The sequence below is a fragment of the Aspergillus candidus genome, assembly GCF_002847045.1.
Source record: "Aspergillus candidus strain CBS 102.13 unplaced genomic scaffold BDW47scaffold_76, whole genome shotgun sequence".
In the NCBI taxonomy this organism is placed as follows: domain Eukaryota; kingdom Fungi; phylum Ascomycota; class Eurotiomycetes; order Eurotiales; family Aspergillaceae; genus Aspergillus; species Aspergillus candidus.
The window spans coordinates 1-26,645 of NW_020194081.1; the positions used below are offsets into that span (position 1 = coordinate 1).

The 26,645-nt window shown below is 51.7% G+C and overlaps 15 protein-coding genes and 1 non-coding gene across 16 annotated transcripts; 11 read left to right on the top strand and 5 right to left on the bottom strand.

Annotated features, from left to right (window-relative positions):
- BDW47DRAFT_85854 (uncharacterized protein) lies at window positions 1-1,698 on the top strand. The gene is made up of 5 exons (XM_024820063.1): window positions 1-431; window positions 494-530; window positions 585-762; window positions 833-1,202; window positions 1,255-1,698. Exons 1-5 carry the CDS (start codon window positions 196-198, stop codon window positions 1,601-1,603), a joined length of 1,170 nt encoding a protein of 389 aa, XP_024667862.1. The 5' UTR covers window positions 1-195; the 3' UTR covers window positions 1,604-1,698.
- On the top strand, window positions 1,196-2,241 carry BDW47DRAFT_85860 (uncharacterized protein). The gene has a single exon (XM_024820065.1). The coding sequence runs from the start codon at window positions 1,606-1,608 to the stop codon at window positions 2,143-2,145; it is 540 nt and encodes a 179-aa protein (XP_024667863.1). The 5' UTR covers window positions 1,196-1,605; the 3' UTR covers window positions 2,146-2,241.
- A 399-nt stretch (window positions 2,242-2,640) lies between these two features.
- On the top strand, window positions 2,641-3,623 carry BDW47DRAFT_85857 (uncharacterized protein). Its single transcript, XM_024820064.1, has one exon. It carries the CDS (start codon window positions 2,761-2,763, stop codon window positions 3,457-3,459), a length of 699 nt encoding a protein of 232 aa, XP_024667864.1. The 5' UTR covers window positions 2,641-2,760; the 3' UTR covers window positions 3,460-3,623.
- Window positions 3,624-3,761: 138 nt separating this feature from the next.
- On the top strand, window positions 3,762-5,082 carry BDW47DRAFT_113209 (TspO/MBR family protein). Its single transcript, XM_024814348.1, has 3 exons — window positions 3,762-3,959; window positions 4,009-4,557; window positions 4,612-5,082. Exons 1-2 carry the CDS (start codon window positions 3,857-3,859, stop codon window positions 4,428-4,430), a joined length of 525 nt encoding a protein of 174 aa, XP_024667865.1. The 5' UTR covers window positions 3,762-3,856; the 3' UTR covers window positions 4,431-4,557; window positions 4,612-5,082.
- An 827-nt stretch (window positions 5,083-5,909) lies between these two features.
- BDW47DRAFT_85976 (uncharacterized protein) lies at window positions 5,910-6,562 on the top strand. The gene has a single exon (XM_024820067.1). It carries the CDS (start codon window positions 5,961-5,963, stop codon window positions 6,534-6,536), a length of 576 nt encoding a protein of 191 aa, XP_024667866.1. The 5' UTR covers window positions 5,910-5,960; the 3' UTR covers window positions 6,537-6,562.
- Window positions 6,563-6,687: 125 nt separating this feature from the next.
- BDW47DRAFT_129545 (uncharacterized protein) lies at window positions 6,688-7,077 on the bottom strand (the record flags this gene model as incomplete). The annotated part of the gene is made up of 1 exon (XM_024817007.1): window positions 6,688-7,077. The coding sequence occupies one exon, from the start codon at window positions 7,075-7,077 to the stop codon at window positions 6,688-6,690; it is 390 nt and encodes a 129-aa protein (XP_024667867.1).
- Window positions 7,078-7,260: 183 nt separating this feature from the next.
- On the bottom strand, window positions 7,261-8,198 carry BDW47DRAFT_85974 (uncharacterized protein). Its single transcript, XM_024820066.1, has one exon. It carries the CDS (start codon window positions 8,177-8,179, stop codon window positions 7,445-7,447), a length of 735 nt encoding a protein of 244 aa, XP_024667868.1. The 5' UTR covers window positions 8,180-8,198; the 3' UTR covers window positions 7,261-7,444.
- Window positions 8,199-8,554: 356 nt separating this feature from the next.
- On the top strand, window positions 8,555-9,789 carry BDW47DRAFT_129547 (uncharacterized protein; the record flags this gene model as incomplete). The annotated part of the gene is made up of 2 exons (XM_024817008.1): window positions 8,555-8,563; window positions 8,629-9,789. The coding sequence occupies 2 exons, from the start codon at window positions 8,555-8,557 to the stop codon at window positions 9,787-9,789; spliced, it is 1,170 nt and encodes a 389-aa protein (XP_024667869.1).
- A 214-nt stretch (window positions 9,790-10,003) lies between these two features.
- BDW47DRAFT_134712 (glycoside hydrolase family 76 protein) lies at window positions 10,004-11,776 on the bottom strand (the record flags this gene model as incomplete). Its single annotated transcript, XM_024818150.1, has 4 exons — window positions 11,526-11,776; window positions 11,159-11,403; window positions 10,659-11,108; window positions 10,004-10,603 (listed from the first exon to the last, which is right to left on the bottom strand). The coding sequence occupies exons 1-4, from the start codon at window positions 11,620-11,622 to the stop codon at window positions 10,004-10,006; spliced, it is 1,392 nt and encodes a 463-aa protein (XP_024667870.1). The 5' UTR covers window positions 11,623-11,776.
- A 2,852-nt stretch (window positions 11,777-14,628) lies between these two features.
- On the top strand, window positions 14,629-16,570 carry BDW47DRAFT_134714 (uncharacterized protein; the record flags this gene model as incomplete). Its single annotated transcript, XM_024818151.1, has 7 exons — window positions 14,629-14,816; window positions 14,915-15,181; window positions 15,252-15,487; window positions 15,555-15,734; window positions 15,785-15,835; window positions 15,896-16,268; window positions 16,321-16,570. The coding sequence occupies 7 exons, from the start codon at window positions 14,629-14,631 to the stop codon at window positions 16,568-16,570; spliced, it is 1,545 nt and encodes a 514-aa protein (XP_024667871.1).
- A 354-nt stretch (window positions 16,571-16,924) lies between these two features.
- On the top strand, window positions 16,925-19,174 carry BDW47DRAFT_113215 (putative flavin-containing amine oxidasedehydrogenase). Its single transcript, XM_024814349.1, has 3 exons — window positions 16,925-17,113; window positions 17,164-18,528; window positions 18,589-19,174. Exons 1-3 carry the CDS (start codon window positions 17,054-17,056, stop codon window positions 18,733-18,735), a joined length of 1,572 nt encoding a protein of 523 aa, XP_024667872.1. The 5' UTR covers window positions 16,925-17,053; the 3' UTR covers window positions 18,736-19,174.
- A 115-nt stretch (window positions 19,175-19,289) lies between these two features.
- BDW47DRAFT_86013 (uncharacterized protein) lies at window positions 19,290-19,945 on the bottom strand. The gene is made up of 3 exons (XM_024820068.1): window positions 19,576-19,945; window positions 19,440-19,519; window positions 19,290-19,377 (listed from the first exon to the last, which is right to left on the bottom strand). The coding sequence occupies exons 1-3, from the start codon at window positions 19,881-19,883 to the stop codon at window positions 19,358-19,360; spliced, it is 408 nt and encodes a 135-aa protein (XP_024667873.1). The 5' UTR covers window positions 19,884-19,945; the 3' UTR covers window positions 19,290-19,357.
- Window positions 19,946-22,108: 2,163 nt separating this feature from the next.
- Window positions 22,109-23,277, top strand: BDW47DRAFT_134715 (YoaK family protein; the record flags this gene model as incomplete). The annotated part of the gene is made up of 2 exons (XM_024818152.1): window positions 22,109-23,020; window positions 23,212-23,277. The coding sequence occupies exons 1-2, from the start codon at window positions 22,343-22,345 to the stop codon at window positions 23,275-23,277; spliced, it is 744 nt and encodes a 247-aa protein (XP_024667874.1). The 5' UTR covers window positions 22,109-22,342.
- A 422-nt stretch (window positions 23,278-23,699) lies between these two features.
- Window positions 23,700-24,351, top strand: BDW47DRAFT_120834 (uncharacterized protein; the record flags this gene model as incomplete). Its single annotated transcript, XM_024815535.1, has 2 exons — window positions 23,700-24,218; window positions 24,316-24,351. The coding sequence occupies 2 exons, from the start codon at window positions 23,700-23,702 to the stop codon at window positions 24,349-24,351; spliced, it is 555 nt and encodes a 184-aa protein (XP_024667875.1).
- Window positions 24,352-24,861: 510 nt separating this feature from the next.
- BDW47DRAFT_113220 (translocon subunit SSS1) lies at window positions 24,862-25,643 on the bottom strand. The gene is made up of 3 exons (XM_024814350.1): window positions 25,462-25,643; window positions 25,311-25,397; window positions 24,862-25,254 (listed from the first exon to the last, which is right to left on the bottom strand). The coding sequence occupies exons 1-3, from the start codon at window positions 25,544-25,546 to the stop codon at window positions 25,214-25,216; spliced, it is 213 nt and encodes a 70-aa protein (XP_024667876.1). The 5' UTR covers window positions 25,547-25,643; the 3' UTR covers window positions 24,862-25,213.
- Window positions 25,644-26,017: 374 nt separating this feature from the next.
- Window positions 26,018-26,104, top strand: BDW47DRAFT_t146. The gene has a single exon. It is a non-coding gene; the product is annotated as a tRNA-His (tRNA).
- Window positions 26,105-26,645: the final 541 nt, after the last annotated feature.

Below are 26,645 nucleotides of genomic sequence, written 5' to 3' on the forward strand. Positions count from 1 at the left end.
CAGAACAACGATCAGAGCCAGGATCAGAACAACGATCAGAGCCAGAACGAGCAGAACCAGGAGAACATTCAAAGTGAGGACAACGAGGACAACGAGGACAACGAGGACAATGAGGACAATAGTCAAAATGGCCAAAACGGTCAAGACGACCAGAATGGTGGAAATGACAATGGCAACGGAGACGACTGGAAGACCATGAAATGCACCCCGAACCCGGGAGATCCGGAGGGCCTGTGGCAAGAAACCAATGCCGACGCCGCGTGGAACACGACAGTCCAGTCCTGGAAACAACAATCCGACAAGAGTGGTGGATTTCCCCAGTTCGTCAGCAACTTCCTCCAGGGACCTAACGGGATGCGCTGCAGCGACATTGGCAGCGACAACGGCTGCTCGCATCCTGTGGACTGCGAGAGTGTTAATATCGCCGCTGGGTATGCTAACTCCCCGTTCACTGGACCTGTTCACTCGACGTGGGGCTGACATGCTTTTGCAGTGTTTCGATTTTGACTGGATTTGCTGGTATTCACCAGGTAGGTTGTCCAACCCGAGGGGCAGCGTTATTGGTATATGCTGACACACCCTAGCTCCATGCCGAGGCGCATCAAGCAATCGAATCCGTGCAGAACAATGTTAACGGCATGGTGGGCAAGTTCAATGAAGTATTTGCTCCCCAAAGGCCCGATGAATCGATTGCGTTGAAGAATGCGTGGGACAGCATGATGCTGGTTGTGAGCTTTGGCACGTCCGTCGTGTTTAACACCTGTATGTTTCATGGCTATCCGCATTTCTGGGGCAAAGTGCAACGTCGCTGACTTAATGATGATTCTATTAGTGCTTCAGGATGTTGCTGCCGCCGCCAAGGCACTCCAGGACTCTAAGGGGAAGAACAGGGGCACTCAGACCGACCAGCAAAGCCAGGGCAATGGCAAGCAACCTGCAAACAACCAGCAGGGCCAGGAAAGTAGCAGCGGCCAGATTGACGGGCCGGGACAGGGGAGTAGCAGCGGCACCCAGAACAACCAGCAGGGCCAGGGAAATAACCAGGGCACCCAGACCGACGAGCAAAGCCAAGGGAATAGCAAGGGCACCCAGACCGACGTGAGCGGCGAGAAGCCTAGCACCAAAAGTTTGAGCATCATAGCGGACATGACCGCCGCTGTGCAGGCTACAATGGGGGCGTTATATAAAACCAATATGCAAGGGTAAGTATCCCACGGAGAGGATCAGGCAAGGTGGATGCTAATTGACATACAGCCCGGGTGATAAACTCCAGGCCCTGAGCTCAGTGTCTGCGTTCGTGTCCACGACGATGGATGGCTGGAAGAATATTGAGTCCAAGTACTTGGAGTTGATCTTTTCCGGTGACGATGAACAAGTGAATGCTCTTTACCGCATGATCCATGGAGGCGCCATGAACGCTGCCGTGAACGGACTGCACATGGACAAAATCAAGAAAGACGTCGAGAAGATCCTTTACAGCCAGATGATCCCCTTTGCGTGGAGTGTGTCGCCCACCGCGGCGCGTCCCTTCATCTGGTTAGTTTTCTTTTTTTCCCCTTTGGTCTTGCTCCAGCGAGCAACATTTGGTCGGATACCCTTTTAAAAATGACTATGGCTAATACCCACTGCAGGAGAAGTCAGTCCGATTGTGACGAAAACACCAAGGACATTCAATTCGACACGGACAAACAAAGCTACCAGTTCTTCACGAACGACGTCGCCACGAAGACATACGTTTGCTATAAGGGTAAAGCGACCTACCTGCTCAACGCCCTCGACCCGGAGGACAAGGATGGCTACAACCCCCAGCTTCTCCCCGGCGGAGACCTTTTCAACCTGGACGGCACCAAATGGGGCGGAGTCACTTTGGCGGACATCGTGGAAAGCAGCGTGGAGGGATGGGCTACCAACAACAAGAAGAACGGATGGGCGCGGCCCAACGTGCAGGACATCGTCACGGAATTCGGCGAAACCCAGTACAGCATCCGCACTCCCGGCTTCTTCAACATCCCCGTCTGTGAGAGCGAAAAGGACATCACGTTCAATCTGAACGACAAAAGGGTAGACAAGTCGGCCCCGTTCTGGCCGTGCAACCCGCCTGAGAATTACCGCTCGGAGGGCACCGACATCGTGAGTACCTCCTGATTTCTATGAAGGACCGTCACTCACACATCGCTACACAGAAAATCGACAAGGGATGTATTATTGTCAACAGCTCCAAGATCTGCCACAGCACTGGCGGGTACAGTAAGTAGTTCGGGTCCAATCACTGGCGAACTGACTCTGACCAGAGATAGATGTCAAAAATACCGATCAAGCCAATAGCACCGCCATCATCTACGCGGGATTCGACGGTGATAACCACGTCAATGCCCGGGTAAAGCCTCCGTGCAAGATCGAGGCTAAATGGCCGGCGGAGTGGCCCCGTCTGAATTTCAACGAGAACAACTGTCTGGTCGACGAGACCGGTGGTGATTGGTTGAACGAGTGCTGCGAGGGGCGTCCCGCGAACGAAGACATGGTGGAAAATCCCTATATGGGTTGATCAGTGGGGTGGATTTAATGTGAAGGTGTCAGTCAAGCCTGTGAATGTAACTCAAGATTATGTCACGAATGCAAAACTTAATCTTTTTGAAATCAGTAGCATCACCAAACAAGTATGACATCGCGGTGACCTAATATCAAGCCCCCGGGAGGCTAACCGTAGCCCGACCACCATCCTCTTCTCAACACCACAATACACCCTCTCAGCCATCCAAAATGCCCGTCAAACGTGCCGTCATCGTCGCACTAGACCCCCTCCTTGTCCGCATCGAGACAAAGCTCGAATCCCTCGGTCAATGGCACCGCGCACAGTCTCTCCGCCACCATGCCGCGACCTGGCGCGGCAAGACACGCGAGCTCCACGCCTGGGTGCAGACCTTGATCGAGATTGACATTCGGCTGCGCGAGGTTGTCCAGCGGGAGACCTTCCTACGAGACCAGATGCGCATCCTAACCACGAAAGGCGAGATGCGGCCACCGGCCGCCGAGGAGCGGGCACAGGCAGTCGCATGGCAGGGGGAACTCGACGACCTGGACATCGAGTACTGGCGGCAGGAGCGGCAGATCTACGCGGCGGAGTCGCAGTGTCCGTGGGGACCGTTCCTGCGCGGGTTCTTTTCGTACCGGCGACAGCAGATGTGGTTCCTGACGGAGTGGTTGACGGCGGATTGTGCGGGGCGGGGCGGATGTTGCGCGTGGGGATGTGGGTGCTGTAAGCGGGAGCGGAGCAAGACGCGCGCGCGTCGGTTTGGACACTGCACGGCTATGTGTGGCTGCTGTCAGCGACAGAGGGGGTTTCAATTGACGGCACAGGATCGCAAGCTGATGCAGCCGCCGTTTAATTTAGTGGGGATGGGGGATGATACATATAGTCGAGGATTGTTGAAGGGGTATATCTGGGGGATTCCGGTTTGATCTGCCATGCGATCTTACGCTGACTAGAGATCAGCCACCAGGATATTCTTTGCGGTTCCGTGGTCATATGTGTCATTTTATGTCGACTCCTGTCAATCAAGGGATGGTGGGAGCTGGCGTGGGCGAGATTGTTCCATGTTGGTCAATTACATATCAGAATGAACTGGATCGATTTTTTTTGTAACCAGCCGCCATTGCTAACCAGACTATTGTTTGAAACATATAAATACTAACAGGACCAAATATGATATCACCCAGATGACTGATGTCCCGATCCACGGCCGATCGATCTCGGCATGGACCGACTTCCATGACGTCACATACCAGGTACCTATAAAGGACGGTTCTGGTCCATCCGCTGCATTCCTCGCTGCCAACTTTCCAAAAACCACACAACATGCCTTGGTCAACTTCACTCCCCCAGGGGATTCTCAGCTCACCCCTGCTGTCCATTGGGACACCCACCGCCAGCGGACTCTTGGTCGGGTACCTAGTCAACCGTACGTTTCCCTAGTAAATCATAGTGCAGCCCAGCTAATACACATCCAGGTGGAGGACGAACAAAAGGAATCTACCACTCGCTGAAGCAGCCCCCCTACCATCCCCCGGCATGGCTCTTTCCCCCCGTCTGGTCGCTCCTATACACCTCAATGGGGTACGCCGCGTATCACGCAAACGTGACCACCTTTGACGACTCGTGGCAGCCCTTGTACGGGGCTCAGCTGGCGCTCAATTATCTGTGGATGCCGCTGTTTTTTGGACTGCGCAAGCCGGCCTGGGCGCTGGCAGACTTGACGCTTTTGGGGGGGACCGTGACGTCGTTGATGAGTGGGTGGTGGGAGACTGATCGCACGGCGTTTTGGTTTATGGTGCCATATGCGGCATGGTTGGGGTACGCGGCATATTTGAACGTTGGGGTTGGAGTGTTGAATAAGTGGAGAATTCCGGGTGGACAGAAGAAGGGGGAGTGATCATCTGTCGAGGTAGCTGTGGAATGGTTGGTGATGTTGTTGCACTGAAGTCATTCGCCAGTTAAGCAACAATGTCACTAAGCTTTCATGCCAAGGGTCTGTGATATACAGGATCAGATTCATGAATGTCAGTTTCCTGGTAAACTTTAGTGGGTGCTTGTCACTTATGTTATCTTGGCAGGTGAATCAATCATACATCACCTCCTTGGGGGTTAGGTCAACAGCATGCAACCTTTCAAGCAAGGTTCCAAGTTGGTCTGATGATAAGCCGGCAGGCAGATCACTACTTGGCTAATGGACTCGCAGTTATATCAACGTCTGAACTGCTTGTTGCCTATGGTAATTATTGGTCTTCAATAGGCTCTGTTCTTGGCTCAATCTTTTGTATAGACCCGGCCTCATAGATTTGTTAGAAGTAACGCACAGGGTGGAAGTTTGATAAATATGATTGTACGATACGCCTTCACTGGAACATTGCATAATTAGCCCGACCATTCAAGTCTACTGACTGTATGGAGATCGGCAATGAGTAGCTGGCATCGCAGGGCATCAATCAATTTAAAGACGAGACTCGATGGCTTATAGAGTGAATAGCGATTGCCTTCTATCCGCACCATTATTACGGGGATTTGGACCGTAGGAGGCATGTAATGCGATATATTTCTTTCGGATAGTGTCAATTAAATTGACCCCATTTATGGACGTCCTGAGATTGACTATTACTTTACATTCGGGGGGGAAACGTTTGGAGTGTGCAAGCTAATTATAGCATTTCATTCGTGGTTCAGATTTAGCCTGTTTCCGGTAGTCACTCAGATGGGCTGAGGCTGCAGGGCAAGACATAAAATTTCCATTTGAGACTCGAGCAAGGAAAATCTGGGGAAGTATGTCCCAGCCATCTATAAAAGTAGCGACATCATAAGTCATCCGCAGTATAGGCCATGTCGTGACACCATGGCATAGCTAGAAACCCATGTGCCTGACAAACGTGCCTTAATCCGCCCATCCATCTCGAGACCATCCCCTTTCACCCCTCAAATCGGACGACATGCATGTCAGGAAACAGACTGGAATTTCCGGGGGCAGCAAACAACAGTCTATACTACACTGGGCAGCACCAACGCCGATCGCCGTCCCATTCCACCAACCTTACCCCATCCAGCTATCCATCCCTCAGCTGCAGAGCGTCCGGTCCTTGGCAACGGACGAGCCACCACTGGGCGAGCCTTTACCCCTGGACATGCCCCGAAAAAAAGAGGGAGAGTCAAAGCACAGTTAATGGAGGCTGTTACGAGTGGGGCCTGTTTAATATCGTTATGAACACTGGCTGGACGAAGACGTCGCAAATACGAGGTCATGCAGCTAGGCTGCGGACACGGGACACCTAGTGTGAATATATAATCGCGACGCAGAGCAGCTCGTGGGTGAGTTTTTTTTTGCGAGTCAGTGATCTTTCTCTTCTCCATATCTTCCAAATAAATCTCTATCTATAACCAGCTCCATACAATAACACACATCGATTAACACAATATGAAGCTCCTCACGCTCGCAGCCGCCGCAGCTCTCCCCACCGTTTCCCTCGCCTGGGAATTCACATGGCACAACGCCGACGGCGAGTCGCACACCGAGTCCGGAAAGGGCGCCAGCGAATGCATCAAGGTCAACCACGCCAAAGGCGAGGTCTTCCGCATGGACTCCAAGGGCGAGAAGTTCATCGACATGCGCCTGTACGACACGGATGACTGTGAGGGCGATCCCTCCGGCCAGGCGACCAAGTTCTTCACCAAGGAGTCGTCGATTGCCATCAAGGGTTTCCAGGTCGTGCAGTTGAATGAAGCGGGTGCTGCTGGTGATGATAAGGAGGATGAGGATGATAAAGACGATGAAGATGATTTCACCCTTCCAACTGTTTCGTCCACACCCACTCCTACTGCCACTTCAACTTCTGCGGACGGGGGCGCGAAGCCGACTGGTGCGTCCGGGTCAACGACCCCGTCGCCGACGCCGTCTGGGTCGTTCGCCGCGCCCGTTGTTGGTGGAAACATGGGGCGTGTTGCGGGTGCATTTGGTGCTGCTTGTGTGGTTGCAGGTTTGTTTGGATACTAGATGTGGTTTATTGGTTGCTGAGCTGTGTATATACTGGAATGTGATCTACAGGAGAATTGTTAGTCAGTGGAAATGTGATTTCAGGTACGATGGCACCTTCAGAAAGTGTAATACAATTGTATCTATCTTGTACGTGACACTTACTATTGTACTAGCAACCTGAATGGCGACTCTGGCTGGTCACCCTGGGCCCATCGTCGGGAACCCATTTTCCGCTGACGGGCTCGAATGGAGTGGTCTCGAAGGACGGCAGCAGGTACAGACACAGCTGTTCCTGCTCCTGCATGTGTTTGATATGCGCAGTGACGGCGGCGACGGCGTCCTGCAGCACATCGTGTCTACCCTCGTCCGTGTTGATCAAGTGGTTCGAGTAAATGACGAGTAGGAGGTGGTCCTTGGTGAGGGCCTCATTGTAGCGTCGCAGGATGACGTGTTGGCTGGTCGTGCGGATTTTGGCGCGGGCAGCGACGAGATAGTCCTTGATGGTGGGGATGCTGTCGGCCTCGAAGGGGCCGACGTAGATGTAGTAGTAGTTGGACATTTTGATAAATCACTTGTATGACTGAGTGGGATACTAGTTGATCATAGCCGGTGGTCAAGTGGGGGGTTGGGTCTATATATGTTGGCTGGGGTCATTATTGTGTTGTAGATGTGACCTTCTTTGAGCCAGAATAGATCCCATAATGGATCATGGACATATCCATTGTTCGAAAGGAAAACAAGGCAGGATAGCGCCATTGCATTGATATACTTGTCCCGGCATATGAAACATACGATGGTTAAACAAAGAGGAAGTTGAGATTGAAAGAACCTTCAAATCAATGGTATCATATGAATCATATATGACCGTCCGATCCTTTCCCCAGATATGCAGTATTATATTGCCAACGGCCTGGACTCCCGCCTAATTAAACACGGAGGTCCTTCCCCTCCGCCAGCATCTCTAATCGCATCTCATTCAAGAAGCTCTCCATGACAACCCGCAACTCGGCGTACGAGTCGCAAAACTCCCGACTCTGAATGCCATAGCTCTGCTCCTGCAACTCCCACTCGACAGCATCCAACCCGGCAACATGCGCGCGCAAAGGGGCCAGATTCCAGTCGAGCAGTTCGAGTAGCTCAATTGGCGTTTTACTAAGGCTCAACAGCAGCGGGACATTGACCGCCAGGCGGACGACGAGTTCACGCAGACAGCGGCGCGCGCGATTACCCAGGCAGCGGGCAAGGGAAGTAAGATGGTCTCGAAAGGCGAGGAGGGTCTCGACGACGGCGGTGTCGCGGACGACGTGCGGGGTGCGCTGCAGGGAGAGCCGCAGCTCGAGCCTGGTGACGAAGCGGAGAGTGTCTGGGAGGGGCGCGTAGGGGGAGAAGATGCGGCCGCAGAAGACGATGTATCTGGAGTCGAGGGAGACCTCGTACGGGACGGCGCCGTACCACTCGCGAACGAGCTCGTGGTACACGGTGTGGTTTGTGCGGAGGAGCGCGGCGGCACAAGGCTGGCCGTCGTGACGGAGGGAGGGGGGAGGGCTGGAGCGCGCAAATCCACTGCGGAGGATGAGGCCGTTGCGGACGGGTATACTGGGGATCAAATGCCGGTAGATGTTGAGACGGACCTCTGTGGGGAGATGAAGGAGAGGGATCATCTCGTCGCGAGTGTGTCAACGGATGAAACGTGTTTTGGGGAGGACAGGATGACGGTGTTGATGACATGACGTAGTGATCGGACTCCAATGCATGTTGATGCTAAAAATGGTATCGTCCAATCCGAATGATTCTCAGGGGTGTGGGGCGTATTGCACGGACAGACATAACCACATTAAGAGGATGATCGTGGCGCGTCTCATCGGGGAGTCAGATCCAGGATAGACCAGAGAATATTGGAGAACAGTCTGCATATGCAAGGAGAACAGCGGTCTAGGGTATCCTGGTCTATTCACTTGATGATATATATATGTAGGTATATATATTGATCAACCTCACCGCCATCCACAATTGTTCCTCTACAACACTCCATCACAATGCTGCCCGTCATCAAGCACACAACTGCAAGTACACCCCTACCTCAAGTCGAACCTACACTGACACTCCCCAGCGAATTACAATCCTTACCATCCTGGGTCTCTATCTAGCCTCCCGAGCGAGATCGCTCTCCCTGTTGTACAACAACCATCCAGAACGACTGGTGGAGATCAATCAACTACCCCACTATGCCATCAAATACGCCGACCGCATCCGCAACTGCGAGGATGCCGTGATGGTCCCTGAGGATGGACTGGCCATTCTCAGCTGCGACCCAGGTCGCGATCGTTGGAACACCGTCATGGGCACCTTCACCAAAGACAAGAGTCTCATCCCTCACGGCGATCTAACCATCTACCGTTACACAAACGCCGAAGACGAGGGCAAGGCACTCACCACCATCAAGCTGGTCGACTTCCCCGAGATCGACAAGTTCCACCCCCTAGGTGTCGAGTATCACCGTCCGAGCGGACAGCTCTTCGTCTGCAACCACCACTACGACGGGTCGCGCGTCGAGATCTTCAGCCTCGACTTGTCCGACCCCGGCCACCCGACCGCTCATTACCAGCGCACGCTAGTTGACGCGACCATCCGGGCGCCCAACGCCATCCTCGCGCTCAGCGCGCACGAACTCTACATCACCAACGACCACCACTACCTCCAACGGACGCACCCAAAGCTCGCCAAGACCGAGACGCTCAGCGGGGCTCCGGGTGGCGCCCTCGTCTACGCTAATACCCAAACGGGCGAGATGCGACGCGTCGCACGGATCCCGTTCGCGAACGGGGTTGCGCGAGTGAACGCGTCAACCGTCGCCGTGGCGTCGACGTCCACAGCAGCCGTCTACCTGTACGACGTTCAGCCGCACGACTATTCCGTCAGGTTTGTCCACAGCATCCCCGTGCCCTTCTTTCCAGATAACCTGGAGACCGATCAGGCGGGGGTGCTGCTGATCGCGGGACATCCGTCCATGCAGGGTCTCGAGGCGACCGTAAAGGCGCGGCTGCAGTGTACGGGGGTGCCGTCAGAAAAGGGGAAGTGTTACAAGGCGGGGGCACCAAGCTGGGTGGCGGAGTGGACGGAGGAGCGGGGGGTGCGTGATCTGTATGTCAGTCGGGGGGAGTTCGGGAGTAGTTCGACGGCCGGGCGGGATGCGGAGAGAGGAGTGGGTCTGGTGACGGGGTTGTATGAACGGGGGATATTGGTCTGGAGTGAGTCTGGGCTAGATGCCTAGGATGGTGATCCGAAGCTTATTTCTTGGATATATGCATTCGCGAGGCAATGAGGTTTATGAGGAGCTGAATTGGTACAATAGATCCCGATTTTAGCTACAATGGCTCCAGCTTATAGGAATAATCAATGGATAAATTTTGGACTCGGTCGTCCATAAAACAAGTCATAACTTACTACAGTATCAATGTACAAACAAGAAATCAAAATCATAACAGTTAGAAAAACTCCCCCCAGAATACCCATCCCGCCAACGCAAGCGACCCCCCACACATCACAAACGTCACAATCGCAGCCCCCGCCTTGTCTCCCGCCGTGATGGGCTTCAGCTTGTCCTTATCGTCGTCATCATGGTTCACCATGCCCGCATTCTTGTCACTCTTGCTATCTCCGCCAGTCTTCGACGTGACCGGGTCATCGTCCATGCGCAGAATCAAGTTCGCCGTGAACATGCTCAGCGCACTCATATCCTGCTCCATGCCACCATTCCCGTCGTACTTGTCCTCGTACCACCGCATGCCGCACTCGTTATGTTTGGAGCCCGTGCACGACTTGGCCGCCGCCCGCGCGGCGCCCTCCAGCTTCGGCGTGATGCGGTCCCGTGTGGTGGGCACCACCCGGGCGACGAACGCCAGCCAAGATCCCAGCAGGCCCTTGTACGTCTTCATATTGTTGTCGCAGTTGCCGGGTTTTTCACAGCCGACTTCGATCAGCGTCTCTCCCTTGGGATTGTACCCGAAGTATTTTTGCGGCCAGAACTGGTCCAGCGTCGCGTCCAGCAGGCCGTTCACACGCTTCAGCCATTTCTCGTCTTTGGTCTGTGCTCGTCTGTTAGTGTAGCTCCTCCAGTGATCCAAGGACAAGGGGAATTACATGATTGTACATATACGCCGACCCAATGAGATACGTCCCATAGGTATAAGTCCACTGCTCACGCCCAGCCGACTTGCACCCATCTTTGGTACTCGTCGAGTCGGCGACGTACCAGGTCTCGTCGTTGATAAGCGGCACCGACACCGACCAGTCCCAGATCTTGTTCGCCCATTCCACGTACTCATCGTCGGAGGTGTAGCGGGCTAACCGGGCCGCAATCTGGAACAACCCGCCGTTGGAGATACTGTTCTTGAGGTCGTATCCGGGTTTGACCGAGTGCATCTGCCAGCGCAATCCGCCACCGCAGGCGGCGGGGTCCCACGCGGGCTTTTGCGTGTTGAACACCGCTTGCGCCAGGGCCAGCCAGGACGCGCCCTTGGGATCTTCGGGGTACTTGAGCTCCGCGGCTGTGATGGCGGCGACGCCCCAGAACATTTGATCGTCGTTTCCCTAGACGTCGTCAGCGTGTGAAACCAATCTAGACCATGAGAGAGACACACTAGCCAGGCGAGTTCTGACTTGGGTCGGTAGTCCTGGTCCTCGCCGGATTGCTCCTGCATGCCCTCGGTGGTGTCTTTGTTGTAGGTGTCATCGCCAGTGACGTGGTAGTACTGGATCAGATGCAGGAACATGCCGGCGGCTTCCCACCAGGTGCCTTCGAGCTTGCCTGGGTTATCCGTTTCGTTGGCTTTATACGTGGACATCATGCTCCATGCCGCCGAGCTGGCGGCCTTCTTGAGGGATTCTTTCCGATGTTAGCATCGTGAACACCATAGGACAGGGACATCCGTGGAAGAAGACAAAGGTCAATGGGGGCAACTCCGAGCAATAAGTCATTGAAGGTGACGATAAGTCGAAGAAACATACCATCACTCTGGATCTCTAGTTCGAGCCCCGCGCTCAGGTGACTCCACCAGAGAGCCAACCATAGGGTTGGGAGCCATGTTAGGGACGACGGTTTCATGGGGAAAGCGACGTTTCACTGGTGCGAAACGCGGGTGTGAAAAATAAATAGAATAAAACAGGGAATACCCCCAGCGACTGACAGAGTTCCCCAGCCACAGACACTGAATTGGCGTGCACAGAGTGAGATACCAGCGCTTTCAATCCAACGATTGATTACCTAGGCGGTCAGAGACAGGAGGGTTCAAAGAAGGAAGATTGCAAGTGTTTTGCAAGCGTGACTTGTCGACGTAAAATGCGACCAGCCAGACGAGGCTGACAGGAACCACAGCCCCTCGACGGTGTCGATCGGTCTGAAACCAACATGGTTCATCGGTGGACAACTAGACCAGAAATGGGGTGACCAGAGCGTCGACCGCACCAGCTGACAAGGGTGTATGGATCAAAGGAATTGAAGGATGGTGGGGGAAGGATTTTATAATTAGCACCGCCAACTGTCATAGGGCAGGATTGAACGGGGAATGTGCTGGGATGTCTGTCTCTCTGGACGCTGATTGACCAGGTCGGGATAGTCGATCGCGTTAGGGCGCTGCACCGGAAATTGAGGGTCATGACCAATTTGGCCAGGATCGATGGTCACAAACCACACAGCCTGGAAAAGTGGGGATGGATCTCTAGCATGTGGAGAAGCCATTCCTTGGGGCCAAACGACGCGGACACCAGTAAGCCCTAAGCAATTGATATACGAAAAACTCCACTCCCGAGGCATGATGTCAAGAGCCTAGGATTAGGTCTAGGATGGAGTCTTGGCCAGCCTCTCCCTCCTTTTCTGGGTTATGATTTCGTTTGGGTTGGCTTGTCGCTATGATTGTCCCTGTTGATCATGCTGGAATTAGACCAATTATCACTATCGCCCATTCCGCCCCATTCATCCCGTCCGGTACAGTACGGAGTATGGACATGCTTTGCCAAGGCGTCGGATTCTGGTGGAACGCGCCACGTGTAAATATCGTGTCACTCCGCTGTTGCAGGGGCATCGTTGATTTTCCCTTATGTGATTTGGCGACACGGTGACAATATATCGACTAGGTGAATCCTGCCAAGGCGTGGTCTAGCTTGCAGGGCGTGGTTATGCTTCATTTGCTCCTTCATGGTTAGCATCAGAGAGGAACCTCGAGATCAAACCATTCATGATCAATGGCAGGTGGCTGTCTGAATAGTAAGTTTATCAAACGGATATCCTCATCATTGGCCTTGACAGACGATCATGACCATAGACCGAAAACCTGTCTGATCCGGCCAGAATAGAAACATGCCGATCACCCTCGGCCAGTTTACTGGCCGATATTCCAGAAATTACCACCAAAGTCTCAAACAAGGTTAAACAATCCTACCACCGTGATATAAAAAGAACTCTAGAGCGAAGAAGACATTAACTAAAAGAAATAACAAAAATCCACAATTTTGCCTCTGCATTTGCAACGATGACACCGGGAAAACCCAGGAGGATGTCCCTGGGGAAAAAACCCCATGTCCAGGCTAAACATAACCCTTCGCCAATCGAGTCCATTGTTCAACCGATATATACCAAGAAGCCTGAAATTATCAGTTCGGGACCCCTTATGCAGAGTACACGTTTACTTACAACCTTTAATTGCTCCTGCGGAATGGAACTAGTCACAATTTCACTGTGACCGTGGCGGAGAGAAATTAGCATGTCGCCTGGGTGGAGCGGGGCGGAAACTCTTGTACCCTGTCGGCAGGTGCAGTGCGTAGCAGCAGTCCGACGTGAACTGGGTGTGCCGTTACTGGAAAATATACGTCGAATCAGGGTTCGCAACTTACCAGCTCGTTATGGCTCGATGCCTGACTCGGTTAATTCACCCATGCATGATTATCATTTAGTAAAGCGAACGCACAGGCTGTAGACATGTGAGCTAGCTACCTCATACTAGAGTTGTCTATGCTTACTGCCGGGGTCTGGATACCAACGCAATTCAGGATATATTAGAGTCGTTCCTATTCGTATGACATTTGGGGTCACTCGCCCTCGTCTGCAAGCGGTCGGCACGCTACTGGAAGGAGATGCCAATGCACTTACTGGCTGTATCTAATTAGCTAGGTGTTTGTTCACGCAAGCTGATGCTTGCACAGCTTACACACTGCCAGTAGAAATGAAGAGTGATGGGATGTCTAGCGGGTCAATGTGGTTCGTACTCCGCGTGTCTACATTTGATTTGATATAACATATTATTGTGAAAAAAAAACTTGTGTTTGTTGTACTGATTTCATTATATTTTTGGGCGTGTACAATATCTTATATTTCTATCTATCTCATAAATTGGAAGGCGATGTGATGTGGCTATTCGACGGTTTACATATTTCCAGTGCCCGCATCGCAAGGAGTAGATGTAAACCAGCCCCCGACAATGTTGCCACAGGATACCTACGCATCGAAGAACCTCTAAAAAGAAGAAATCTCTATTCAGTGGACTAACTTCAAACAGCCGAAGATGTGGTCTGCAGTGCTTACAAGACATTCCCACGCTATTTTGTATCTTGTTCTCTTTTTGCAACTTGCAACTTTTTGAGCCCTTCTTCGTAGGATCAGCAATCATCAAATTTGATATTCGTTTGTTTCAGAATTTACCTCCATACATTGGAATTGCTTAGGTCATTTGCAAGAGAAGACAATTATACGGATACCTGATAATGGCCTTTCTTTGATTGCGCACCCAGTTATCAGAACACGGCTTGTCGTAAACCCCGCACACTGCTTTTCTTATAACGCCACTAATGCCGATCATGGCTCGCAACTAGTCGAATCTACTATACTATTTGACCCAAGAAACTGGCCAAGGTTAAGTGTGCCAATCATGTGTATCCTCTACATCGAATACGAGGTCGGTCATCTTCTGTCCCAGCCTTGTATACGAACCGTCACATGAGGAACAGCCTCACTATCATGTCCAAAAATAAAAGCCTCCTGTCACCTCAAATTACGCGGATTGAAATTTGACATCTTCTTCCGAAGAGAGGGATAGAGTTCTTGCAATTGACGAGCAAGATGCGCCTCAACGTATTCCCTGTCATTGCCGCCCTTCTCACCCTTCTCTGTAGTGTACAAGCACAGGATACTACCAATGGCAGTGCCTCTGACTATGAGCTCGTCCGCGCAAACGAGATGGAGTTGACGATGGGTAACGACTCCATTTCGCTCGACCCGTTCGACGATCCGCTGGAAAAACGCCAACAGTTTCGGTGTTTTGACCCAGGTTGGGGTATGTGCCCCCTTCTTCTTTACTAATAAGAAAAACGTGTCAAGCGCAGGTCGTTTTAATGATATATTGCAGTGGAATGTCCGAATGTCCCCCGTCGCTGCAAACCACCCGCGGCCAGTTGTTGCAGCACGGGCTATTATTTTTACCCGGGAAGGAGCCACTGTTGCCCTGCCGGAGGGACGTGTTCCAGCTCGCTGAAGTGCTGCCAGAAATCATGCTGCCCGCAGAGCGGCACCTGTGGAGGCGATGGGTATTGTTCGACGCGACGATGGAGCTTTTCAACGAAGACCCAGACGAGCACCAGTACCCGCACGAGCTCCTCGACAACCACCACGACGCGTGAGATCACGACGACCAAAACATCCACATCGACGTCGACGTCTAAATCCACATCGAAAACTACGTCCAGGTCGACGAGTACGGAACCCGAGTGCACTGTGGAGCCGACTGCCAACGTACGTCGCACCTGGTTGGGGGGTCTCACGGACATGTTTCAAGGTAGTGAGCATCAGCTCGAGAAGCGACAGCGTCCTTTTCCAAAATCTTGCACCACGGAGTGTCATACATCCGGTCAGCGGTTGCCTGTCGTTGAGTTCACACCCGTTCGTGGGGAGACGGATGAGTTGGTTAAGAGCATGTGCGCGGGTAAGCCCTGGTTCTCTCTCTCCTACTCGCTCGAGACATGGGAACACATGATACTCACAGAAGATAGGCATGAACGGTTGGTATAAAAGACAAAAGTCCGGCATCGATGGCCGACACGACATCTGGACGGACCTAGCAAAGGGAGAAGACGTCCTCACCTACGGTGGCCCAGCAAAGAAAAACCCCGACGCAGCAGACAGGCGAAAAGATGTCCAGTGCAAAAAGTTCTACAAGTCGGAATGCGAAGGTAGAAAACATGCCCCTTGGCCGTCACAATCACCACTGAACAGGAATCAGCACTAGGGAAGAAGCGAGGTGTTGCCATGGAGTGCGATGAATACCCACCCGGTACGTTCCCATGATATTGATTACCCTACATGAAGAATCGCCTAATAGAATCATCTACAGCGATGAGTCTCGAAGGCGGCGGTCTCGCGACTCGGATGTGTGTACCTGCAAAGCAGAATTCCCGGACACAAGGCCCTCAGTTTCGTCTATTCGTAAAAACCTGTGGCCTCAAGAGGGGTGACAAGTTCCTTGTCCGCTTGAAGGGTGGCTGCAACCGATTTAACTTTCCCGCTCGACGTGAAGACGCGACGCACACCATCGGCATTGCGGATGAGGATGCCACCTTCCGGGACCCCAACGACGACGGATCACTGACCTACGTTGCCGTTGGACTGGGAGATCTGGAAGTTGGACATTATGAGATTGACGCCGAGTTTAATGGGACGGTCCGGGAGGCCGTGATCTTGAATCAGTACGGAGACGAATATGCAAGGTAGGCTTTCCAGCTCTCATGGACTTGTGCCGGTCACTGATACATGTCTCAGCCTCGATTCGCCGAGTGAGTCGGCCAAGATGAGTTTCGACGTCACAGATGACTACTACCAACCGGCGGCGCTCGTCGCATATACCGAGCACCCAGTCAAGGTGTCGTATAACGGCACTGTGCAGGCCAGCAACAAGACTGGGGCCCCTGCGCCTTCAGAGACACCGTCATCGGCAATGGCGCTCGGGAGATCTATCGCATATACGCTGTCAACCACCTTGACGCTCGGAATACTACAGCAGTTGTTGTGATATATCTGGTCAGTAATGGATATGGCGCACTCCCTTGTACTTACTCTCTACATCTCTTTGATGTTTACGCGCTCAGCTTAATGACTCAATTATGGATTTACTCTCGCACATAGCTACGAAGTTCAACGCACAGTGAGATACACACATAATGTCTGAAGTGGAACTGTAGCCAGGTCGAAAAACCATGTAGCCCTCGTTGTGGAACGCCGAGTGATGCCGACCGTCAATATTAGCATACTATCAGCAATATTCCGGTTGCAATTGATCTCCACGCTTGAGATTGACCGTATATTAGAAGTGTTTGATATCTGTGAAATCAACGAACCAAAACAAGGCTCGACCGCTCGGGTCATCCTCCGAGCAACATCCAGCAATTGGATGTTCCCGCCTGATGACATCATGACCGAACCGGAATGCGATGACAACACGACCAGCTCGTAGAGTCGCAGGCACGTTGCAAATTTCTATTCAGTATCATGCGAGATGTCCTCGGTCGGCCAACCGAAAAAAGTCGCCATTATCGGGGCGGGGGCTGCTGGTATGGTAAGTAAACCCCGATCCGCTCAGCTTTCTCAGCAGCAGCTAAGAGTTAGTCCTGCGCGTCAACCCTCGCCCAACACCCCGACAAGTTCGATGTCACTCTGTTCGATATAGCCACATATACAGGTGGTCAGGCAACCTCCATTGACCTAGACAGTGGTCGGTATGGCGCAAACTGGATGAACGACGGCGTGCAAGGAGGGTCGGGGATCTTCCACCACACGTTCAACTTCTTCCGACGATATGGGTACGAGCCGCGCGCTGTTCAATTGCAGGTGGCATTTGGAAAAGGGCCGGAGAGCTTCTTCACAAATATCTTTCCTAGTCCATTGATCGACCAGTTCAGCCACGAGATCAAAAAGCTGGGACGCATGCTATCGTGGATCAAAAGACTGATGCCGGTGCTGGGAATACTGCCTCTCAAAACCACCATGCGGCTGTTTCGTTTCAGTCGGGATTTCTCGAACCGCATTGTGCTCCCTCTTATTGCTCTATTTCTAGGGACCGGAAACCAGACCCCAAACGTTCCCAGTGCCCTGCTCGAACGGCTCTTTGACGACCCCAACATGAAACTATGGGACTACGACCCCGACGCGCTGCTCCCCAATCAGCCAACCATGTACACATTCCCCAATCTAAGTAATTTTTACAGTGACTGGACCAAGGACCTCGCCTCTCGCGGCGTACACATCCGCCTCAACACGAGAGTCCAGCTTCTCAAACGCGACAAGTACGAGGTGATTCTGCGCCCGCTCCGAACAAGATCCTACTCCATCGCCAGCGGCGACGATATGTACTCGCCACCGGAGTCCTTCGACGACCTCGTCCTTTGCTGCCCAGCCGACGAAGCCAAACGCATTCTCGACGAGCACGCCTCTTGGCGCGAGCGGTACGTCCTTAACGGTGTTTCCTTTTACAACGACCTCACTGTCACCCACTCCGACGCGAGCTACTTCGCCAACAACTTCGAAACGCGCTTCCGGACTGAACTCTGCGGATACACGAGCACCGAGGCGCGCAAGGACCAAGCTGCCTTTGCACGACAGCAGCCCCCACTCAGTCGCAAAGATGGCTGGGAGGGGTTCGCCCCCATGTACTTCACGCATTCGCTGCCCAGCGCTCCAGACAGAATCGAGATGGGCTTCGACTGCAGTCACTACCAGCACCAGTTCCGCGAGGCGTTAGGCGAAGACACACCTGCGCCTGAACCAGACCGGCACGTCTATCAAAGTATCTTTTTGAATGACGAAGAAAGCCACCTCTGGACACTGGATGGCATCGACGAGAACAAGATCATCGCCCGGAAGTGGTGGCATCAGTTTGGTCATCGGTGGCAGCATTATCTGCGGGTTGTGCCGGGGATGATGTTCATCAATGGGAAGAATCGGACACTCTATGCGGGGAGCTGGACGATGGTGGTGCGTTCTATCCCCCCCCCCCCCCCCTGTCTTTCAATGAACGCCACACTGACTGGTCAGAATATGCACGAGATCGCAGTTATCTCGGGTATCGCAGCGGCGTATCGCCTGGGAGCTGAGTATCGTCCTTTTGACGAGTTCGCTGAAGACTGCTTCAAAAAGTATCTGCTTCTGTCTCATGGGACGCGGTACGAGAGACGGCGTTGATGTCAACCGGCCAAGCTTGGTTTCTCCTTACCGTGTCTACGATTCCAGTCCGGTTAGCTCGCAAACCATGAATGACGGTGTACGTGTATATATCGGCCTCGTATCCAAAGGGGTAGGCATGTAGTTTATAAGCCATAATTATTTGGCCTTCGCCTAAACAAAAAATTGAAACACGACTTGCTCGTGATTGAGAGACCGGTGTGGGGAAGACCTGTGCAGTTCATCTGTTGGTTGTACTTATACCAAGGACAGAGTATTTGTTCATGACATGGATGGACTAGTAATATGAGAGGCAGTGGGTGAAGGCATTGTGGATGGACACTCGAGGTTCTACCAATGTACTGACGTTGCGCTTGAGCAGTTTGGGGCTCCAGCTGCCCGAGCCCTACATCAGGCATACAGAGTCTGTATATAATATTTCAACACGTGTACTGCAATCCTAGCACGAGTCTACTAGTTTTTGTTTACGATAAGGGTAAGTACATGGATGTGGTTGGTTTCTTAATATTAAATCCTACATACGGTAAGAACAAAGTATTTGGGCATCCACAATGGCCACAACCACCACTACCCTCATATTCTACCATGGCTGCCATCCCCCGTGATGGGATCAGCTACATCATCAACACTCGCCGAGGGCCGCTGTATGCCGTCAGTTCACCATACACCAAAGCTTTCTTTTCTTAGAATACAATTCCACTCACCAGCCGTGCACTTATCATCAGTGTAATAGCCATTGACATAGCAATACTTGCCATTGCTCATCTTGACCGCATCCCAAGTGCTATACTCTATCAGCATCACTTCAAGAACCAAAAATCCCGCATTGAAATATCTCACCAGTTGTTCTCATAGCAATCCCCAGACTTGTAACATGTAAATTTGTACCGTTTAGCAGGGTAGACCACCGCCTGGATATCATGGCTGAAGCCAGGCCCACTCCGGCACTTGACATATTCCGATTCGGTGTTCACGATCTTGCAGGAACGATTTGCCCGCTTCCCCAGACCGAAAGCCTCGGAGACGTGGCGCGCGTCGTCCTCAATCGCCACCGGGATGTCGACCTGCTCGTCTGCCTCCGTAGCGGGAGCGGCCAGCACGGTGAGAGGGAGGAGAAGTCCGACAATGGTGGGGAGCTGGATTTTCATGATTGTGTTTGATTAACGTGTTGGGATGGGGTGTTTGACTCTAGTTTGGCTTTGGGGTTGCGGTGTTTCTGTTGTCTGGGTGTTGTAGTGATAGAAAGTACACAGATGGAAATCGACCCTCTTTTATACCTGGTACATACAGGAAGCATATATCGTTTCATGTGATATATCAGCCTATGTTGATGCTGTCGAAGCGCGAAAGCAGACGCCACAGCATATTACCCTATGGTCCTCCATCTCGCAGAATGGAGCCTTTTCGAGCGGTGGCTGTGGTAAAGCGTGCACTATGTGGGGTAGAGTCGCTCGTATAAACTCTACTAGAAGAATATATGGATAATTATAGCTGCGGTGTTTGCTTGTTTGCGTCTTCAGGGCGGACCATGGACCTTATTAGCCGGGTATCTCATGATTCCATGGGCCTATATCCGCTGTGGACACACGTTCCTATTCGGTCGACAACCTCGGCGGCAGATCAATGGAATGCCAGAGAAACAAATTACTTTGAAGACATGCTAATTCCTTCGGTTCAAAATTTCTGGATCCTATTCTTGCTAACAGGTGCCGCTTGGGCCTTGGCTGCCAGCATCGAGAACTGTTTATAGATATTATATACGAGACAGCCCCACAGGAAGACCCACGTGCCAAGTCAAAGAGATGGATTTCTAAGCGAGTAAACTGTTGCCAAAACATGGCAGAGTTAAATTAGGTTCTTAGAAATATGATGTAACCATCAGGATTCCCTTCGATATATGAAACTGGACGTAGCATTATCTTCTCCCTGTATTCTGTCAGGTAGACTACACCCAACGCCATTTTCATGCTACCGAAGCCACTCAGTCACAACATCAAATGGTAGCAAAGATCGCGGCTGCATAGTATATATGTCGTTGTGTGGAGGCCCTTTGCCGAGTGGTTTTGTATAAATACGAGTTGGGCATGGAGAATAGGTCGGTGCGTGTGGCCTCAACATTGCATTGTTCATTAGGTCTGTAGTTAGATTGATATGGTTTCAGACCGTAAAACTTAAAGGTTATTTCTTTCTGTCATACTCCCTGACTCGTCACGCGAGAAGGCTCTGACCGTCTAATTCGGCAGCTGCCCGCTGCAAGCTTGAGGAAATTATTCAAACATGTCTAGATAAGCCCGATCTATCGTGATCAGATTAACAGGGGTCAGGTCTACCTCGCATATCAACAGCCTAGGATTCTGTCGTGGCTCTTCATTGCGGCTGATATCTGCCATGGAAAAGGGGTTGTTTAAATTGGTTTGTGGTATGCCGGAATGCTATCGGGGTAATCAAGGAGATGAGATGACCTGTGTCTCCACACCTCGTAAATCTTGTTTTCCATCTAATTTTAGTAGCAAGATCTCTTATTTTAGCTCATGATCCTCATCAATCGACATACAACCACTGAGGTTTCCAGTGAATACTCTCGTCAGTCTAATCCTGTCAAGTAATCAACAATCAGTAGTGAGATAAGTGATTAAATTGGCTTTATAATTCATCATTAAACACCATTTTTTCTGAACAGGCTAGCAATCCTGAGAGAAAAGCAGGTCAAGTTCGCAGGCACAGCCCTTATTTCTCTGCAGAACTATGAGGCTCTACAAAACTATCTAAAAAGAGAAAAGAAGAGAAAATCCTCCTACCTGGTGGGTGCTAGGTCTTATCGGGTAATCGAGTGCAGTGAGTGATTCCAGGAAGGCCCTCCGCAGGAAGGTCAACTCATCTGTTAATAGTGACAGTATTCATATTATGCAAATAAGGCAAGGTAATTTATGTTTCATATGATGATGATAAATTTTAAAGATGCTAACGGCTGATGATGGCGATATATCTAATAATGACCAAACATGCACGTCTGTCGGGGTTTTTCTTTTTTTATAAAACCTCCAAGTCTGCACGCACCAGATGTATTGATACTCTATTGATTTCTATTAGTTTTCTACTATCATACTCTATGAATATCTGAAGAAGCTGACCAGAAGATAAGACCTCAGATAATCCACTAGCTCCGCTCATAAGTCCAGCATCCTGATTTATTATCTACCCGTAGCAAAGGCCAAAGAGAGAGAGGGAAAGTAAACACAATTCGAACCAAATAATGGCATGTGGGTCTCCCTTTCAGCCCTACCCCTGGGTCCCTGCTGGAATTCGGCAGCATTTACCACTAAGCTGCGGAGGTCTTTGACGTCACCCCGCCCGGTCCTCAACTCGATGACCTCGCTGACCCCGCAATGCATCTTGCGAATAAGATCCTTGGTAAACGGGTAATACCATACTAGTGTAACTCATCTCGTCGATTGACAATCATTCAGGGTCCTAAATCTCATCATTGGTCCTTTAATATTCACTGTTGGGGGCCTGGATGATGCACCCGGCAGGAACAACCCACCTAGTATCCACACACACCTACATCGACTCACCACACTTATCAGGATAATTCACCATACATACAATGACCCCGGGACATTCCTACTATGAGTTCCCCTCGCATGAGACCGACGCCCTCCTGGGCCGTCGAAACCAGGACCCTACCCGCCTGCATCACCTGGCAAAATACATGCGCACCGACATCGACCCGCGCGGAGCCGACATCCTCCTCCTACTATGCTACGTCCTCACCGGCCTCCTAGACAGCTCAGCCGTCTCTATCTGGGGCTCCTTCGCCAGCATGCAAACCGGCAACACCGTCTACCTCGGGCTTGGGCTAGCAGGAGTTGACGAAACCGGCCGGTGGCTGAGATCACTCGTCTCCATCGGCGGGTTCTGCCTCGGCTCCGTGTTCTTCTCGACGTTCCATCGCGTAACGCAGCCTCCAGCCCGTGCGCGGTGGGCCCTCGCCCTCTCGTTCGCCGTGCAGACAGCGTGTCTCATGTTGGCGGCGACGGTTGTCACTGTTTACCGGCCGATCGGGGAGTCAGCGCTCACGTGGAGGACCGCACTGCCGCTGGGTCTGGTTGCGTTTCAGAGCAGCGGGCAGGCGGTTGCGAGTCGCGTGTTGGAATTTCGGGGTCTGACCAGCGTGGTACTGACAAGTGTGTACTGCGACTTGTTTTCGGATCTGTTGGCGTTTCGGGATCCGGAGCAGCTGCGGAGACTGGGGGCTGTGGGGGGATTACTGGTGGGGACTTTTGTAGGGGGCGTGTGGGCGAGGAGCGAGGTTGGTGTGTCCGGGGCGTTGTGGACTACTGTCGTGGGGAAGGCCTTCATGGCGGCTTCTTGGTTGTGGTGGCCTGCTATGACAGCTGTTTAGCAATTGGTGTATATCAGTAAGGGAATATTAAATTTAATCGGTGACGTTGTAGTCTGCCTACTACTCAATAGATGGCGTGCACAGTCCGTATTCTGTCACCCATTACTCCAAGGAACGAGATAGGAGCAACACCTTGATACACAGGTCCTCTGGCCGTTGCCATAGCCATAGTTGACACTAGATATTGAGGGACAATGGCTCAGAGTCTAAGATCTCACCCTCCCACGTATATGTCTGGCTATACAATATCCCTGCTTCACGAGATCCCCCGGTCAAGCTATAATAAGCCTTTTCCTATATAGGCTCTACCCGTGCATATAATATAAAATATTCCGCGTATGTGTACTTGAAGAAGCATCAGATAAGATTTCCCAGCAATCATCTCACGACATTAACAGCCCATACCGGCGCAACGTTTCAGATAAATCGCACATCTACTTCCGCCACGGAAGCAAGGAAGGAATACCCGAATTGCCTAAATCCATGAAACCCATATAAGCCCTCATTTACCATCTCGGCTACAATGTCGAACACCAAAGAGCCCATCGCAACCATCAAAATGCGCTTCCACTACACCCCACTATCCCTGCTCCCACTCCTCTCCCTCGCAACCGCCCAACAACCCACCACCACCGACTCCCCAACACCAACAGGAACAGCCACCCTCGAACCATCCTGGTCGTGGATCCGCGCCGTCGAAACCCCCTACTACCACAGCTACCTGCAAAGTCAGCCAACGCAAGCCGCAGGGGCAGCCCACCTCGCGAAGAACACGAACGCAGGCCAATTCAACGTCATCGACGGCCAGCTGGTCTACAACACCGGCGCCGACAAGAAGCCGCTGTACATGAACGTGGAGCATCGTGCGGACGACGAGCAGCGCCAGCTGCAGACGTGGTTCAACGCGACGAAGAACGAGTACGGCGCGTTTGCGTTCCAGGGCGATGCGCTGACGTGGGAGGCGGATGACTTTGAGAGGCCGAATACGGCGGCTTGGTATGTGTGCCAGGAGGATAAGGTGTTTGTGAACACGGGGGCGTATCTGGATAAGACGCCGGAGGGATGTTCGGATCAGACGGTACGATCTTCCCTATTCTTTTCATTGTGCTTGGTTGTTGTTTGTTCTTGCTGCTTTGAGATTGTTGTCGCTATGTGGATACTGATACAGGCCCTAGATTCATTCGTATGGGGGTCCGGTAGCTGACGTTTGATGTTGGCTCTTTTGTCAGTGGAATGATGGAGGGCTGAGATGGTTCGAGTTGCAGGGCGGCTGAAGATCGATCATCGGGTCCTGCAGATCATCCTGGGGTAGGAAGTTCCACATCGACTGAGGCTAGGGTGATTCATTATGTGCAGTCTATATCATGGCTTATCTATTCTGTTTTCAGTCGATCCCGCTGTCGGAAAATCCCATATGCGTAACCGTTTGGATGAGGGTGTCCTGGTTGTATACCTCGTATGGCTGAATCAGGCGACGTACAAGCCTAGATAATGGATCACTTGAAGGGTAGCTTGGGAAAGGATGCTCCTGGATTTACTGAGTAACCGTGTCCATATCCAAGCGAGTTAGCAATTCCAATGGTTAGCGCTTCAAGAGCCTGCCAGTGACAGCGTCTAACGAAAGGTGGCATTTGCAGTCCAAAGCCACGGTCTCGTGACTTACACCATTGCCCTACGACGAAAGAGACGATCTAGCGCCAATATCAGACCAAAGAAAGCAACACCAACAAAAAGATGCTTCATATTATTACAAACTATTGCAACCGATAGCAAGGGTATTAGACATGTCGACAAAAAACGGACGCGGCAGGAACGCCATCGCGATCGAGATCCGACCGACGGGAAACGCTTTCGACAACTGTGAACCTCAGGACCATCTCCTCCGTCGCAGTGCCGTGTGTATGTATCGTGGAGTGCACGCCTATATCCCGGTTTCCATCGCAGGTGCATAGCTCGTCGTTTCCACGTTTCCACCATTTTCGAGTCGAGTTCAGGGGGAAGGAGGGGGAGGACATGACGGGCGTAGGAGAGGTCGGGTCGTCGATGGTTAGGACAGAAAAGGAAAAGAGAAAATTAAGCACCGCCGACAAGGACGTTGTTCACGGGGATGTGGACTGTCACTGTGTTAGCGAGATGTGTCGCGTACGAGTCGAGAACCAGGAGAGCTCACCCAGCTTGACGATGAAGCCGATTCCACCCATGACCAGGAAACCGACACCAACAGCTTGGCTGATCTTGATGAATTCCCGTCGGTCGGCTAGACATTGGTTGTCCGATTAGCATTGGGTGTGTGGGCGCAGGATATCAGCTGGACGACTCACGCTTCTGGCTGCGGTGGATGAACTGCATGCCGTCCCGGAAGAATTCCCGGGGGACATTGAGGAGCTCCTGCACTTGGTCGGCCATTGTAAAGATCGGGATGTGGGAGGGATTGGAGATGGTCGGAAGAGGAAGACGAGGAATGTATTGAACGGATGGCGAGATGGAATGAGGTTTAATTGAGCTTCGCGGTCAATCGAGATGTTGATCGGGGAAAGGACAGAGTCGCCCCAATGCCGCGGACTCGGGTTAACTTTGTGCCGGGAAAGAGGCCAACTCGCCCTCGAGCCACTGTGGCTGGTGGTCGAGTCGGGTGTGGCGGTGCGGTTTGTTCTCGGCCAGGCAGTGTCCATAAGCCAAAGACATCAGATTCAAGGGTTGTATCCACTATTGGCATTATACAGGTTTCATCCGTATGTAGTGTCTGTTGTGGCTCAGATGACTCCCTGCAATGCCAACAATACTAGAGCGACATAAATAACCTGTGGTCAAAATCATCGTCATCCTTTTTTCGGTATATATTTCCACCTGTTGTGTACCAAAATAGAAACAGATCAAGGTGCTGTAGTGTAGTGGTCATCATGAATCGTTGTGGTTTCAAACAACAATTCCGATTCGACCTGGGTTCGATTCCCAGCAGCGCCATTGGCGTTGACTTGATCAAATCTTTTTACTGATTACCTCAACCGTGATGACAAGGGAACCTCTTAAGAGCATGGTGCCGCTGGTTTTTGTTTAAAATCATGAACAACAAATACTCGTGGGATAGGGCTTGTTTGTTGAGCTTATACTAAATATGTGTTTCTACAAAGGACGCTTTCAAATATTGTTCTTCTCATGTTATCAGATGCGTCTGGCTGTGTCTACTATAAATTTTATACATACCACCGCTAAATGATTATACCCCAGTGAAGACCTAATCGGACACCCATTATTTCAGCATGATAAATTTCTTAGTAAACTGAATAAAGTAGATAAGCAGTACTCAGAGACAACTCGAGTCGCATCCGACTGCCTGACCAGGGATGATGTGCATCGTGCAGCTGATAATCTCTCCATAACCAATGAGCAACACAGTGTCTTATCAGGATCTACCTCGATAGGGCTCAAAACACCATCACATATAGACGACCCAGTTCCCTAGAAAATGAAAACACGGCTACGGAATCATACTGAACAATTGCAA